This window comes from Peromyscus eremicus, chromosome 10, assembly GCF_949786415.1.
Source record: "Peromyscus eremicus chromosome 10, PerEre_H2_v1, whole genome shotgun sequence".
NCBI classification, from domain to species: domain Eukaryota; kingdom Metazoa; phylum Chordata; class Mammalia; order Rodentia; family Cricetidae; genus Peromyscus; species Peromyscus eremicus.
The window spans coordinates 57,797,734-57,814,435 of record NC_081426.1 but is presented as its reverse complement, the minus strand read 5'-3'; the positions used below and the strand labels follow the sequence as shown (position 1 = coordinate 57,814,435).

At 46.1% G+C, this 16,702-nt stretch overlaps 1 protein-coding gene across 1 annotated transcript in view; it reads left to right on the top strand.

Annotated features, from left to right (window-relative positions):
* Positions 1-403: 403 nt before the first annotated feature.
* The window catches only part of Rfc1 (replication factor C subunit 1), a 72,734-nt gene continuing 56,435 nt past the window's right edge, over positions 404-16,702 (top strand). The window contains exon 1 of the mRNA XM_059275907.1: positions 404-536. Coding sequence (XP_059131890.1) covers positions 534-536 — 3 coding nt within the window. The 5' untranslated portion in view covers positions 404-533. The remainder of the gene's footprint in view (positions 537-16,702) is intronic.

Genomic DNA, 16,702 nt, shown 5'->3' with positions numbered 1-16,702 from the left:
AGAGGGCATCCGATCTCATTAAAGAGGGTTGTGAGCCACCATGCGGTTGCTGGGAATTGAACTCAGGACCTTTGGAAGAACAGCCCGTGCTCTTAACTGCTGAGCCATCTCTCCAGCCCCTTCATCTTTTTTTTTTTTTAAGGGTGGGAGTTAAGACCTTCTGGAAGTTCCTACAGAGCACTGCCCTGGCCGCACGTGTACGCGGGAGGAAGGCACCCGGGAACCCGCCTTGGAGGAAGCCAGCCTCAGACCCCAGATTGGGCGTCCGGGGTCGCGATCGCGCGCGCACACCGCGCCCTGCAGAGGCAGCAATCCTCCGGCCGCCAGGGCGGCGCCGCACCCAGCGCGCACCTCCTGCCTCGGGGCGGGGCCGCGGGGGAGCGCGCCTCCTGACGTCATCGCCGCGCGCCGCCGCTTGCGCTTCTGCCACTTCGCGGGAGAAGTTGTTGGCGCCAATGGATCCCGAGCCCCGATAACGGATTCCCCCTAGCCGAGGGCCTGCCCACCTGCTCCTCTTCGGTCTTGGGGCTGCGATGGTGAGCCTCCCGGGAGGCCGTGCAACTCCAGAGGTTTTGCAGGCCGGGTGTGGACGCGGCGCCGCCGCGGTGCGGGGTGGGGAGGACGGCGCAGGGTGCTCCGAGGGGCCCCGCTTAGGGTGCGGGGCGCACCGCGGGCGCAACGTGCAGGGATGTGGCTGCTACGCGGCACTTTCACACTCCACCCCCGACTCTTGGGGGAAGGGAGGAAGGAAGAGGAACGTGGATTTGGACACGGCGTTAAAAGTTACTTCGGTGTTGGGCATTGTCCCAGATCTCAGTTGGAATGCTTCCTAAAGCCGTGCCTCCAAGCTTGGCGAGCAAGAAAGTAACACTTTTTGCTTTCTTTGGGAGAAGTTGCTCGGGCCTTCACCAGCTTCTTCCTGAAGCGCGTCTCCGCTGTTTGGAGAGCTGATGACACAAGGAAGTTGCTTTACTTTGTTGAGAGTAGTTTATAGGATTTGAACAGATGACCTGGCTTACCAGGCATAAAAACCACAGCGGGTGCAGAGGGATGTTATGTATATGACAGCTGTCATTTCTTATCACCTGTTTTAAAAAAAGTGTTAAAAAAATATCCTCAGTCCCAACTTCAATTCATAATTCTGTATAATGGACATTCAAACAGCTCGAAAGTAATATAGCAACAGGTATAGGAGACAGTTGCATGTTTGAAATAATTTTTAATTTAAAGGACAATTGAAGATGTTCAGTTAATCTGGAAGATATTTAACAATCGTATGTACGTATATTTTCTATTCTTCAACTTGTTATTACTCAGCATTCTTCAGAATGCCAGCATTCAAGGGGGGAAGTTTTATGCCAAATTGGAAAAAATTCAGCTCTCCGTTGTTTATTCTTGGGGAAAAAAGGATAGTAATAGTAGCCACGCAGGGTCAGCCTTTTTTCAGGTTAATATGTGAGTTGTTGCTTTAAATACCCTCTAAGCCGGGCGGTGGTGGTGCATGCCTTTAATATCAGCACTCGGGAGGCAGAGCCAGGCGGGTCTCTGTGCATTAGGCCAGCCTGGTCTACAGAGTGAGATCCAGGACAGGCACCAAAACAACACAGACAAACCCTGTCTCAAAAAAACCAAAATAAACAAACAAATAAATAAATACCTTCTAAAAATTCATTTAAAGTGCTTTTTTGAAAAAAGATTGTAGTTATGTGTATATGTGTGTCTGTGTTTGTGTATGCACATATGTGTATACAGATCCAGAAGAGGGTGTCGGATCCTCTGGAGCTGGAGTTACAGGTGGTTTTGAGCTGCCTACTGTGGGTGTTAGTTATGGAATTCAGGTCCTCTGCAAGAACAGTACACACTCTTAACCACTGAGCCATCTCTCTAAGCCCCAAGTTCATTAAATTTCTATTTATTCGGTAATGCATATGTTTTGCCTAAATATATTTCTGTTTACATACATGCCTGGTGCTGTCAGAGGTCAGAAGAGGGTGTTGAATTCTCTGGAGCTGGAGTTAAAGATGATTGGAGGTGTTAGGAATTGAACTCAGGTCCCGTGAAAGAGCAGCAAGTACTCTAATCACTGAGCCATCTTTCCAGTCACGCCTCTTCAGTTCATTTCAAAATTAAAAAGAAAATTCTTTGTTTTATGTGTACGAGTGCTTTGTCTGTGTGCATGTATGTGCATCACATGCAGTCCTGGTCCCAAGATCAGAAGAGGGCATTGGATCCCTTGGAACTGGAGTCATAGATAGCTGTGAACCCTCTCGTGGGTGCTGGAAACTGAACCCAGGTCCTCTTCAAGAGTAACAAGTGTTCCCAAGTACTGAACCACGTTCAAGCCTCTCAAGTTTGTTGTTGTTTTAAGTCCTGGCTGTCCTAGAGCTTACTGTGTAGACCAGGCTGGCCTTGAACTCACAGAGATGCTCCTGACTCTGCCTCCTGAGTGCTGGGATTAATGTCATGTTCCGTCATGCTCTGCTCCAAGGTCATTGTTTTGAAGGAAAATTTTGGGTAATGGTATCACGTATCAGGCTTTGATCTTACAATGTATGTAGAACAGACTGGTTCTACCTCAACTTCCAGGTAGTCAACAGTCCAGTTTTTATAGACAATAAAGACACCTTTGAAACAGATTGTCATACTCGTAGGTGGTTGACCTTGAACTGGAATATAGGCATTTCTGACTACTCCATTCTGCCTCCCTAAAATGATCAGCATTGCATTTTGGAATTTACTTATCTTGGTATTGTGGAAAGTTGATGAGATTTTGAGTTTCCGTCTTAGTTTAATAGTCAACAGTGGGGCTGGAGAGATGGCTCAGAGGTTAAGAGCACTGCTTGTTCTTCTAAAGGTCCTGAGTTCAATTCCCAGCATTCACATGGTGGCTCACAACCATCTGTAATGAGATCTGGTGCCCTCTTCTGGCCTTCAGGGATATGTGCAGACAGAACACTGTATACATAATAAATAAATGAATCTTTAAAAAAAATAGTTAACAGTTATGTTGGTATGCTAATATACTTAATAGTTACCTGGTCCTATACACAAGATCACCTTGTGTGAATTTTGCCTCAGCCTTCGAAGTGATGGAATCACTGGTGTGAACCACTGGACCCAGCAAGTAGCTTAATTTTTTTGGTTCCTATTTTCTTTTCTTCTTTCCTCTTTCTTTTCTTTTGACAGGGTTTCTCTGTGTAGCCTAGGCTGTTCTGGAACTCACTCTGTAGACCAGGCCAACCTTGATCTAGAGATCTGCCTACCTCTGCCTCCTGAATGCTGGGATTAGAGGTGTACACCACCACTGGCTGGTTTCTATTTTCTTACTTGCAAAAAGGATGGGGAGAATAATAACTGTCTTGAGTGATTTAACATTAAAAGTTGTATTTATTTACTTTTTTTGTGTATGTGTATGGGTGTGAGTACCATGGCATATTTGTAGTATCCACATGGCAGCTTATGAGTTGCTAAGCAACCGTGCCCTCTTAAGTTAATTAAACATATGTACTTACTGTTATTTTATGTGTGTAAGTGTTCGCCTGCGTGTTTGCATGCACACCATATATGTGCCTGGTGTCTGAGGAGGCCAGAAGAAGGGGTTGGATCCCCTGAAACTGGAGTTACAGGTTGCTCCGAGCTGCCATGTGGGTGCTGGGAACTGAACCTGGGTCCTCTGGAAGAGCAACAAATACTGTTAACTGCTGAACCGTCTCTCCAGCTCCCTTTAAGTGACTGTTTGCAAAATTAAAACAAGTTAAGGGCAGAGAGGCACTTCAGTTGGTACAGTCTGCCCTGCAGGCCTGAGGACTTGAGTTTGGGTCCCCGGCACCCAAGTAAAATGAGGGTGCATGTGTAACCCCAGTGCGGGGGAGTGAGCTGAGTGGATGCCTGGAGCTCATGGCCAGCCAGCCTCCGTAAATCATCTGCTTCAGGGTCAATGAGAGACCCTGCCTCAAATATAAGGAGAGCTAATCTCAGCGCTCGGGAGGCAGAGGCAGGCGGATCTCTGAGTTCGAGGCCAGCCTGTGAGTTCCAGGACAGCCAGGGCTACACAGTGAAATCCTGTCCTGGAAAAAAAAAAAAAAAAAAAAAAAGAGGAGAGAGAGAGAGAGAGAGAGCATTTGAGGAAGATACCCTAGTGAAACCTCTGGATTTCACCTGCAGTGTGCACATGTACCCGCATGCACCCGCATAGACCCTCATGCACACATACAAACATGTAAAACATATCACATAGACACACAAAACCGCAACAAAATTTCTGGCAAACAATGTATGTAGAGCTTTGATTCTGAAACTTGGAATGCATTATATAATTGTTCCAACTGCCAATAGTCTGTTTTTTTCAGAAAGGACACTAGAAAATTACATAGGGTTTTTGTTTTGTTTTTGAGACAGGGTCTTACTGTATATCCCTGACTGGTCTGGAATTGCTGTGCGGACCATGCTGGCCTTGAACTGACAGAGATCCTCCCCCCCCTGCCCCTGTTGCCTATGATGGAATTAAAGGTGTGCACCACTATGTTCAGTCTGGTTTTTTTTTTTTTTTTTTTTTTTTTTTTGAGAGGACTCACTATGTAGTTCTGGCTATCCTGGAACTCATTCTATAGACCAGGCTGGCCTCAAACTCAGAAACCCGACTGCCTCTGCAGACCTCCTGAGTGCTAGGATTCAAGTCGTTCGCCACTTCGCTCCACTTTACATCAGTTTTTCAGGGTTTTTACATAGTTTTACATACTCTGCTGGGCATGTTTGTAATCAGTACTTATGAAGCAGAGGCAGGAAGATCAGGAGTTGAAGTCCAGCCCCCATTGCCTGGTTCCAGGCCAGCCTGTAGTACATGAGCTCCTATCTCAGAAAATTAGGGGGAAAAGGGTTGGGAGCTTCATAGATGCTTCTGATGTTTGGTGGACTGCTTGAGCATTCAGGTTCTTTCAGGCCTTGTTTTTCTTCTCTCTGATGTGTGAATAGAGGCCAGAGGAGGATGTTTGGCGTGCTGGCCCAGTACTCTCTCCCTCTGTCCCTCTCTCTTTCTCTGTCTGCTTTATCCTGAGGTTGAGTCTCTCATTGGTCCTCCAGCTTGCTGTTTTTCTTGTAGGCTCTGTGATCCTCATGTCTCTGCTTGCCCTGTGCTGGAGTTACAGGTACTTGTGGCCGTGCTTAGTTTTATGGGGCACTGTGGGTCCGATCCGAGTCATCCCCTCGCCTAGACTCACCCTATTTTTTGTGAGTCTCTCACAGAGCCTGGAGCTCACCAGCTGCCTAAATTGGCTGGCTGGTCAGCAAGCTCCAGGAATCTTGTCTGTCTCTGCTTCACCAGTGTTGGATTACAGTGGTGCCACCACACACCTGCCTTTTTATGTGGACTCTGGGGATCCAGTGCTGGATTACAGTGTGTGCCACCACACACCTGCCTTTTTATGTGGATGCTGGGGATCCAGTGCTGGATTACAGTGTGTGCCCACACACCTGCCTTTTTATGTGGATGCTGGGGATCCAGTGCTGGATTACAGTGTGTGCCACCACACACCTGCCTTTTTATGTGGATTCTGGGGATCCAGTGCTGGATTACAGTGTGTGCCCACACACCTGTCTTTTTATGTGGACGCTGGGGATCCAGTGCTGGATTACAGTGTGTGTCCACACACCTGTCTTTTATGTGGACGCTGGGGATCTAGACAGCTCCTCCTGCTTGTGTGGTGAGCACTTTACCAGCTCCTGGTTCATTTTTGTAGAACTTAAAGTCATTCTCCTTGTTGAAAAGAAAGGGCCAAATTTTTACTGTTTGTTAAAAGAAAAAGTTTCTAGAAAGTGGAGAATCTTGTGTTGGGCTGGAGAGATGCTTAGTGGTTAAGAGAGCCAACTGCTCCTGCAGAGGGACTCTCCTTCTGTTCTCAGCACCCATATGGGGTGACTAACAGCCGTCTGTAACTCGGCTCCAAGGGATTCAAAGCACCTGGTCTTTGAGGGCACCTGCATGATGCACACACCCACATGCATACACATAAAATAAGCACACCCATGTGTATGTTTGGGGCAGGAGAGATGGCTCAGCAATTAAAAGCACTTGTAGAGGACCTGGGTTTGATTCCTAGCATCTACATGGCAGCTTACAACTATCTGTAACTACAGACCAAGGGCAGTTTAGAGCCCTCCTCTGACCTTCAAGGGCACCAGACATGTATGTGGTACACATGCATATATACAGGCAAAAGAGCCTACACGTAACAAATGAAGTAGAGTTTTTTTATTTGGTTTTTTGAGACAGGATTTCTCCGTGTAGTTTTGGAGCCTGTCCTGGATCTCACTCTGTAGACCAGGCTGGCCTCGAACTCACAGAGATCCCCTGCCTCTGCCTCCCAAGTGCTGGGATTAAAGGCGTATGCCACCGCCGCCCGGCCTAAAGTAAATGTTTAAAAAAATTATTTACTGATATTTAATTTAGTCCTCCAGCAGTTAGCACAAAAGGAAGTTCTTATGTTGGACCACAATTCCCTTTGATAAATGTGGTGAGCGGTATGCAAATTTTCTGGCCAGCAGAGATGCCTGTAGGCACTTAACACCATTTGAGGGCCTTTCCTGCTTTTCTGAAGCTCATCCATAGACAGAACTTTTGCTCTGGGAGTTACTGATTTTTGACAAAGGTGTTGAGATAATTTAGTAGTCTATTTAAAAAAAAAAGTGTTGCCAAAGCCAGGTGTAAACGTGCACACCTTTAATCTCAGGAGGCAGAAGCAGGCGGATCTTTGAGTTCAGAACTGCAAGGGCTACACAGAGAAACCCTGTCTCGGGGGAAAAAAAGGGCCAAGACCAGATACCCTCATGCAAAGAATAAAGAAGAAATTTGGGCCTCTATATTTCACACCTGATGGAAAACAGAGGGATAAAATCAGAAAAGTAAGCAGGCCAAGTTCTAACACAAATGGAAAAGGCTGTATTGCAGTACAGCCAGCCTTGCCCCAGGGAGGCCACTCCACAGTCAGCTCTGATGTGCTGTGGAGTGATGGAAAGGTGTCTGTAGAGTGGGGCATGGAGCTCAGACTGCAGAGTATTCAGACACCTGACCCCACTCCAGAGGTTTCCTTTAATACTGATACTCAGAGGCTGGAGAGATGGTTCCCGGTCCTCCAGAAGACCCGGGTTCAGTTCCCAGCACCCACAAGACGTTGCTGTGTGCACATGGTACACAGACATATATGCAGGCAAAACACCCAGGCACATTTATAGAAGAAAAAAAAAAGACTGATGTGCATTTAGTTCAACCATATGCATATTTTCAATAATTATACCAGCCAATTGTTGATTAAGAAAAAAAAGCATCTATAGGATTTTACTTATATTTTAAGCAGTTAACTCTCACGGCAATGCACAGTTTATATGGCTTTTTATTACTTTTTAAAAATAATTTATTTTTATTTCATGTTCATTGGTGTTTTGCCTTCATGCATGTCTGTGTGAGAGGGTCCGAAGCCCTGGATCTGGAGTTACAGACAGGTGTGGGCTGCCGTGTGGGTGCTGGGAATTGAACCTGACTCTTCTAGAAGAGCAGTCAGTGCTCTCAACCTCTGAGCCGTCTCTCCAGCCCCCTTTATTACCTTTTTAGTATTGTGTTTCTACCTATTTAATAGCTAACATTTTCACATCGGTCAAGATTCAAGAGAATAAAACGTTAAACCCAGCTTGGTGGCTCACTCCTGTAATCCCAGCGTTTGGGAGGCAGAGGCAGGTGGAGCTCTGAGTTCATGGCTAGTCTAGTCTATTTGGCTAGGTACAGGCCAGCCAGGATACACAGAGAAACCCTGTCTTGAAAAACCAAAACAGCTCTTGGCGGCCTGAAACCCCTCAGAGAAGGGGTATCCCTTTCCGTACACTCAGCACCCTCAATGTCCCAGGCCTGTTGGAGCTGAGTGGGTCTGGCAGGATGCAGGTTCCAGCTTCTGGGGGTCAAGGCTGTCTTTCTCTGAACCTCAGTACTCAGCACAGCCTGAGACAAGCAGTGGCCCTTTAGGAAGTGGCAGAATGGGAAGTCAGATCGGATGGTCTGTCTGTAGGAAAGGAAGCAACACTGATCAGAAGGAAGCCACTGACGAGGCCAAGGTGGTTCTGGAAAAGGGAGAGGAGGCAGGTGGTGGGGGTGGTGCTGGGGGGTAGGGGTGGGGGTCAGGAGGGCTTCAGGAGGGAGCATGTGATCTCGGGAAGACAGAGTCAAAGCCAGGTTTGAATGTACACTTCCGTAGGCTGTAGGAGCCTGTGGTCCTCACTGTCTCTCTCTTCCTTGGAAGGATGGGGCCTGTAGCCAGGTCTGTGAGGCCATTCTTCAGAGGGTAAGAAGGGTACTGGGTGGCAAAGCAGCCTCAGTTTAAATCGGCTCCCTCCCTGCCATTCCACAGCTGTTGAGTGACCTTGAGTGCCCTACTCACGTGCTGGGCCTTGCTTTCTCGTTTCTGAGAGATGGTGTTACCTGTTTCATTTGTTCAGCTGTGACAGTGACTGTTGTACTTTCCTGATGCTGGTAGGAGAATCCCATTCAGTATGTGTTAGTTGCCGCTGTATGTCACCGTATGCCTGGGGCAAACAACAACAAATACAGTTTACATTTTAGTGCTTTATAAAGTGAAAGCTTGTTGAATGTTTGAGTAGGTTTTGTGAAGGATGTCGATGATAATTTTTCTTGTAAATTTGGTGGGCTGTTTAAAATGTTAAATATTTTCATTTCTTTGCTAATTTTAAAATAGAGAAGTAAAACCAGCGTGTATTATTTCAGCAGCTGCTCTGCGGAACACTGTGGGGTCTACTTTGCATAAAATCCTGTACTCAGAGATAAGAGAATGTGTGACATAATAATTCTCGCCCTCCTCCTCTTCATCTTCCTCATCTTACGGTGGAACAGTTGTGAGGGCCGCTTTTACACTCTGGAGTGTCTCAAGCTGATGGTCATCGTCTGCTGCGTAGAGCAAAAAGTTTTCTTTTTGCATCTCTACTTGTACTAATAGACTTGAAACCGAGTTGGATATGAAGTGTCTTGGTGGAGATTAAAACTTAGAAAGTGTGCCCCCTTCCTTTCAGTCCCTGGCAGGTCAGGTAATTCAGTTTGGTCTGTTTGTCAGTTGTGTTGGGTTGCCTGATCCGCGGCGCTTCTTTCTAATCGGTCATCTTGTAAATTGTTAATTATACCTGAACGATGATGGGACTGCCTCCCTGTCCCTGACCCTGTCTCTCTGTTGAGGCAGTTTCACCCAGCACCAGGGTGGTCTTCAATTCCTGTTCCTCCTGCCTAGACTCCCTAGTCCTGGGTTGGTAGTGAGGATTTTCCCCCTTACGTTTAATACAGTCTTCAATTTAAATGTTTATTTTTATTTATGTGTATTTCTGTGTCTGAGTGAATGCTACATGTGTGACTTGCCCTTGGAGGCTAGAGTTACAGGTGATTATGAGAATCGATAGGGATGCTGGGAACCTAACTCAAGTCCTCTGGAAGAATAGAAAGTGTCTTAACTGTGAGCCATCCTTCCAGCCCCAACCTTTGATTTTATTTAATTTATTAATTTATCTATTTTGGGTTGTTTGAGACAGGATTTCTCTGTGTAGCCCTAGCTGTCCTGGAATTATCTCTGTAGACCATGCTGGCCTTGAACTCAGAGATTTGCTTTCTTCTGCCTTTTGAGTTCTGGTATTAAAGGTGTGTACCACCACCGCCCAGCCCAATCTTCAATTTAAAAACTTTTGCTAGTTAATGGCTTCCTGGCATTCTCAGTTTCCTAGCCTGTGAATTGGGGCTAACAACTTTTCGGTTTGTTACATGGATTAAGCACATTGATCTCATTCATTCATTCATTCATTCATTCATTTATGAGGCAGAATCTCAAGTACCCCAGGTTGTCTTTGAATTGAGAATGACTTTGAACTTCAGTTCCTTCTATTGCCTGCATCTTCCTGGTGCTGGTATTGTAGGAATGTACCACCCTGCCCAGCCACAGTTCATTTACTAGCCACATCTATTTAATTAATGTGTGTGTGTGTGTGTGTGTGTGTGTGTACATGTACATGACTGCCACAGCACACGTGTGGAGGTGAGAGGCAACTTGCGGTGTGGGTCTTCAGAATTGAATTTAGGTTCTCAGACTTGGTGACAAGCACCCTTACCCACTGAGCCATGACACTGGTCCAGTCCCTCCTGCCCCTCCCCCTCTCCCCCTTCAGTGCTGGAGAGTAAACCTCAGGCTTTACTGATGATAGGCAAGTGCTTTATCCCAGATTATACCTCAGATCTGTAGTCAGAGTTTGTGTGCATGTTTGTTTTTGAATATTTCTGGGGAAAATATAACTTCTGAGGTTTATGAATGTTTAAAAATGATTAGTGTGGTAGTCAAAGACTACACGTTTTGTTTCTTTGGCACATACACATACTTTACTAAACGGGCTGCTTGTTACTGACAGTCTTTGTGGGGATAGAAGCCACAGGGACAGAGACGTGCTCTGTAGTGTTTGGCAGATGGTACATTTTCCCATACATATTTGAGGTGTGAATAAGCTTTGTAATTCCAGTAAAACAAACCCAAGAAGGTAAAAGTTGATGGCATTTTTTAGGGCAATGGTTCTCAACATGTGGGTCACGACCCCTTGGGGGGGGTTGAAGGACTTTCACAGGGGTCTCCTAAGATCATTGGAAAACACAGATATTTACATTGTGATTCATAACAGTAGCAAAATTACAGTTATGAGGTAGCAACAAAAATAATTTTATGGTTGGGGGTTACTGTAACGTGAGGAACTGTCTTAAAAGGTTGTAGCAGGTTAAGAATCACTGTTCTAGGGACAAGCAAGATGGCTCAATGGTTAAGAACACTTGCTACTCTCACAAAGGACACAAGTTCAGTTCCCAGCACCCACATAATGGCTCACTCACAACCATCCATAACTATTTCTAGGAGACCTGAGACCTCTTCTGATTTCCATAGGCACCAGGCACTTATGTGGTACACACACATACATCCAGGCAAAACACTCATACACATCAAGTAAACTAAATTATTAAAGTATTTTTTCCATCCTTTTGTTCATGATGTGTCTAAGTTATTAAGACATTTCACGAGTGTGCGTGGTGGTAGTTCACACCTTTAATCTCAGCATTCAGAAGGCAGAGGCAGGTGGATGGATCCTCCTGAGTCTGAGGCCAGCCTGGTCTCCATAGGCAATTTCAGACCAGTCAGGGCTACCTGGTGACTGACTATCTTGGTTTGTTTGTTTTAGTTCTCTTCATGACAGTAAGGTAGCCCAGAGAAGTGTGGTGTTTTACTGTATTATATTTCAGTTCTGTTTTGGGTTTGAACTTAAGTTATGTGGTCATGTAGGTAGTTGAAATTTGATTTTTTTGGGTTAGAAATCAGTTGTGAAATGTTAACCTCTGGATGAATGAGAACTTCAATCAGTATGTTAGCTGTGGTGAAAATGTCAGCATTCTGGAATAAAGCACTTCTTCAGGCACAATCAGCCTCAAACACTTTAGTTATCCCAGCTGAGCAGCTGTGAAAAGAAACCTTATTGATTCAGATCTCAATTAGATAATATTTTCAGTGTTGTGCTCAGTTTGGTCCATTTGTAATTTTGGGTCAGGAACCTGAAAATTGTATGCTGAGTGTTTAATTGAGAGACTGTTGTATCCTCTTGACACAGTTAAGATTTCCGTTGTCAGAAGAGCCTGTCAGGAAGACCGTCTGTAGACTCAAGGGACAGCAGCAGGAACAGGGCCCCACTTCCCTTCCCGGGCCGGGCTGGCTTCTCCAGGCTCAATTTTTGTTCTCTGAAGACAGACTGAAGAGCAGCGAGACCAACGCAAGCTCTGTGAGAGCAGAGGGTTTGCTTTTTCTTGACTGTTTTCTTTCTTTTTTTTGGTGGGGGGTGGGGCAGGGTTTCTCTGTGTGGCCCTGGCTGTCCTGGAACTTGCCCTGTAGACCAGGCTGGCCTTGAACTCAGAGATCCGACAGCCTCTGCCTCCTGTGCTGGCCTGCTTCCTGTTTTGTTTCTTCTGAGCACTGAGCATTGCTCCTGTCCGTTGAAGGCTGTTAGAAGTTGAGTGGTAACCTGAGTGAATGAAGCCGTCAGTGAGGACCATAGACTCTTCTTCCCTGGAACCTGTCACAGGCTCTTCCCTGTACGATTGTACAGTCACCCCCCCACCCCCCACCCCCCCGGAACTTTTGAAAAATTCAAAGATTTCAGACCGTACTTGTTTACTCAGGCTATCTTTCTCAGGGAAGAGCTCGAGGCGGGTGCCAGACTTGCTGCATCAGTAATGTCCGTCGGGGGTGGTGATGGTTTTGATTTCTAAAACAAGTAATTTGTTTGGCCAAAAACCAATTTGGAAGGAAGAGGAAATGGCCTACTAAAAGTGAAAGTAGTTTTTGTCTTTTATAGCCACAATATTGTAATACAACATGACATGAGAATATAGATCTAATATAGAAGGTGAATTTTAGTAATTTAGTTCAGAATAATACACAGTGCTAATTTAATACCTTAAGGAGTGTGTGTGTGTGTGTGTGTGTGTGTTGTGTGTGTCCCAGCATGTGAGGAGTCCCCAGGAAAACACCTGGGTCCTGCTGTTGCTCTCCATCCTGTTCTTTTGAGGTAGGGTCTTTGACTGAACCCCGAGCTAGCCCGTCCTGGCAGTCTTCTTGTCTGTACCCCATTGCAGTGCTGGGGTCACAGATGTGTGCAGCATGCCTGGCTTTTTATGAGGGTGAGGATTTGAACGGAGCATGTGTGCAGCGTGCCTGGCTTTTTATGCGGGGTGAGGATTTGAACATAGCATGTGTGCAGTCATGCCTGTCTTTATGAGGGTGAGGATTTGAACATAGCATGTGTACAGTCATGCCTGTCTTTTTATGGGGGTGAGGGTTTGAACATAGCATGTGTGCAGTCATGCCTGTCTTTTTATGCAGGGTGAGGATTTGAACATAGCATGTGTACAGTCATGCCTGTCTTTTTATGCGGGGTAAGGATTTGAACATAGCATGTGTGCAGTCATGCCTGTCTTTTTATGCGGGGTGAGGATTTGAACATAGCATGTGTGCAGTCATGCCTGTCTTTTTATGCAGGGTGAGGATTTGAACATAGCATGTGTACAGTCATGCCTGTCTTTTTATGCGGGGTAAGGATTTGAACATAGCATGTGTGCAGTCATGCCTGTCTTTTTATGCGGGGTGAGGATTTGAACATAGCATGCACTTTCACAGCTGAGCTGTCTCCTGGGCCCCTTCTTACATTTTCTTTCTTTCTTTTTGGTTTTTCGAGACAGGGTTTCTCTGTGTAGTTTTGGTGCCTGTCCTCGATCTTGCTCTGTAGACCAGGATGGCCTCGAACTCACAGAGATCCGCCTGCTTCTGTCTCCCGAGCGCTGGGATTAAAGGCCTGTGCCACCACTGCCCACATTTTCTTAACAAAAAGCAGCAAGTAAAATCTTAGCAAAAACCCCAGTTAAGGACTTCCTGGTGGAGGGCTAGAGACAGGGTCTCACTGTCTAGCCTTGGTGGCCTGGTACTGTTGTGTAGCCCTGGCTGGCTTTGAACTTGGTAGTCCTCTGCTTTCGCTTCCCCAGTGCAGGGGTTACATTTGTGTGCCACCATGCCCAGCTAAAGATTGTTTTAGTACACATAATATTTATTTTGGTTAGCAATTAACACGCCCTCTTGCATTATTTATTTTTGTTTGTTTGTTTGTTTTTTGAGATAGAGTCTCACTATGTAGTCTTGGCTCACCTGGAACTCAGTGTATATACTGGGCTGACCTTGAACTCACAGAGATGTGCCTGTCCCAAGTGCTGGGATTAAGGGCGTACAGTACTGCCTAATAACATTTTTATTTTATATGTAGGGATGGTTTTTTGCCTGTATGTATGTCTGTGAATATAGTGCCCATAGAGGCCGGGAGAGGGTATTAGATCCTCTGGAACTGGAGTCACAGTTGGTTGTTAGTCACCATGAGGCTGCTGAGAGATGAACCCAGGTCTTCTGGAAGAGCAGCCAGTGCTCTTTAGTGCTGAGCCATCTCTGCCTGCCCTTTAAAATTTGTAGTTTAAAAAGTGTTGGGCCATCCCTGGTGGTACCAGCTGTGATTGCAGCCACAGGGAGGCTAAGGTAGGAGGATCACAAGTTCAAGGCCAGCCTGGACAACTTTGAATCCTGTCTCAAAATAAAGAGTAAGAGATGGGCTGGGAATGTAGCTTAGTGGTAAAATATGTGTCTAGTCTGGGCAAGACCTCAGATTCAAGTCCCAGGACTGTAAAAAGTTGAAAATGTATAATTCCTACTAGAAAAACATGATTTGAATGAATGCCCTCCTAGCACACTATTGTAAAACTCTGGAGCTGCATTTGGTGCCAACGCGTGAAGATTAGCATTAAAACACAGTTCTGTTGTTGGCCAAGACTCGGGTTTGTACTGTTAGACATCCCTTAGGTGGTTACTCTTAGTAAACGCTTGGCCGGAAAGACCATAGGCTTTTACTCTGAATTTGACTGGACATGTACTGGTGAGATTTATAACCTTTGGTTGCTCAGATACTTATCTGTTTCTCTGCCACATCCACAAAGGCCATAGTCACTTCTGGATCCTGCAGAGTTGCGGGCAGCTCTGGGCATTCCTACCATTCCAGGCACTCCTTCAGGAAACTGACCGGACATACCCCGGAAATGCCATGTAGACACCTGGCATTACTCCAGAAATGCCATGCAGAACACCTGTTGTGAGCGCTGCTCTTTTAACCCTTTCTATTCTGTTTTGATACTGCTTTACATCTTACTCATTCTTTCATCAGTGTTCTACAGTGTTCTGGACCTACCCTTAAATCTCTCTCTTTCTCTTTTTGTTTTTAGATTTATTATTTCTGTATTATGTATGAGTGTGTATCTTGGTGTGGATATGTGCTTGTGAGTTCAGGTGCCTGTTCAGGCCAGAGGAGGGTATGTGATCCCCAGGAGCTAGAGTTACAGGTGGTTGTGAGTACTGGGAATTGGACTAGGTCCTCTGCAAGAGCAGCACACGCTTTAACCACTGAGCCCTCTAGCACCTCCATCCTTGAATGTCTGTACTTTGTTCTAGCATTCTCAACACAGACCAGGATGAGATTGTCGCCTGCTGCTGCTGCCTAGAGGCTCGGAAGTGCGTGAGCGTTCCTTCTCACTTGTAAGGCTGAGTGAATCAGGGTCTGTTTCAGTGGCTCTGTCTCTGTCTTAGATGGCCGAGGCACCTGTGATGTGGTGAGGACAATGATTCTCTTAGGATACAGAATGGCCAAGTGGGGATTTAGCTTGATGGCGACTGCGAAGAGGACAGTGGTCTCTGTAGTTCATCACATTTAGGGCTACCATGGCCGTCCCTTTTCACTCACCTGACCCATCATCTTGCTTATCTCTACTTTTTCCATTTCTATGGGCGTTGTGTTCCTGTCTGATGTAGACTAAGCTAGCCCTGAATTGCTTTGATAGCTGATGCTGACCCTGAATTCATGATCCTCCTGTGGCCCAGCTTCGGAGTGCTAGGGATTACAGTTATGCATTCCTGTGCCTAGCTTCATCTTCCTTCCCCTCCCCTCCTCTCCTCTCCCCTCCCCCTTCCTTCCCCCTCCTCCCCTCCCCTCCTTTCTTTTGAGATAGGAGCTCTCTATGAAGCCCTGACTGGCCTGGAACTCATTCACTATATAGACCAGGATGCCCTTGAACTCACAGAAAGCCACTTGCCTCTCTCTGCTGGGATTAAAGGTATGCACCACCACACCTGGCCCATCTTCCTTTCCCTCCCCCCCTCCCCCCCTCCCCCCTCCCTCCCTCCCTCCCTCCCTCCCTCCCTCCGTTCTTTGAGACAGAGTCTCTGTTATGTAGCTCTGGCTGTCCTAGAACTCACTGTATAGACCAGGCTGGCCCTGAAATGATTAAAGGTGTGTGCCACCACAGCCAGCCATCTTTCCATTTCTTGGGGAGCTTCTCTGTCTATTTACTTACACCTCCATTGTCAGTTTCTAGATGACTCTGCTGGAGATGGCTTTATGCTTTGTTTTTTTTTTTTTCCCTCCCTATTACCGTTTCTTCCTTGATACTGTCTTCTCAGTTAACTTTATTACCAGCAGGTGGTCCTTACCCTGGCATCGTACATTTCCTGCATTTGCAGAGCTCTCAGATCCTGCTTACATGTTTTGTGAAGGCCTGCAGCTGGCTTGTTTGTCTTCTTGCATATTTTCAGACTTTGTTGGGTGTCTGTTTGGGAGAAGGTGAGAGGCAGAGGCCCTGGTTGAGGAGGCTGTGGCCAAAGTGTAAAAGCAAATCTAACGTCATTTTCATAGTATATAAACTAGTCTGTCTGAGCCCATGATGGACTAATCACCCATGTGCTCATGGAATATTCATTCCCTGCTTGTCTGGAGTGTCCAAGCCTTTTGGGTAGAACCTATAGAAGTATCTCCAAGCTTCAGTTTTGATGAGTATCACCCGATGCACCCGCTAGTCATGGTAAGGCCTTGTTCATGTGTTGTCCTTGAGGTCCTGTGCCAGGTGGTTCCTGTACTCTCGTGGCCTCATGTACCATTGTGTTTAAGTCTTTACATACTCGTGTGTCTCCAGAGTAGCTTCACAAGGGCATTTTTCTCATAAGGGGTGCTCACTTTGCATCTTATCTCCCTACACTGTGCCTTCCTGTAAGTATATAAGACC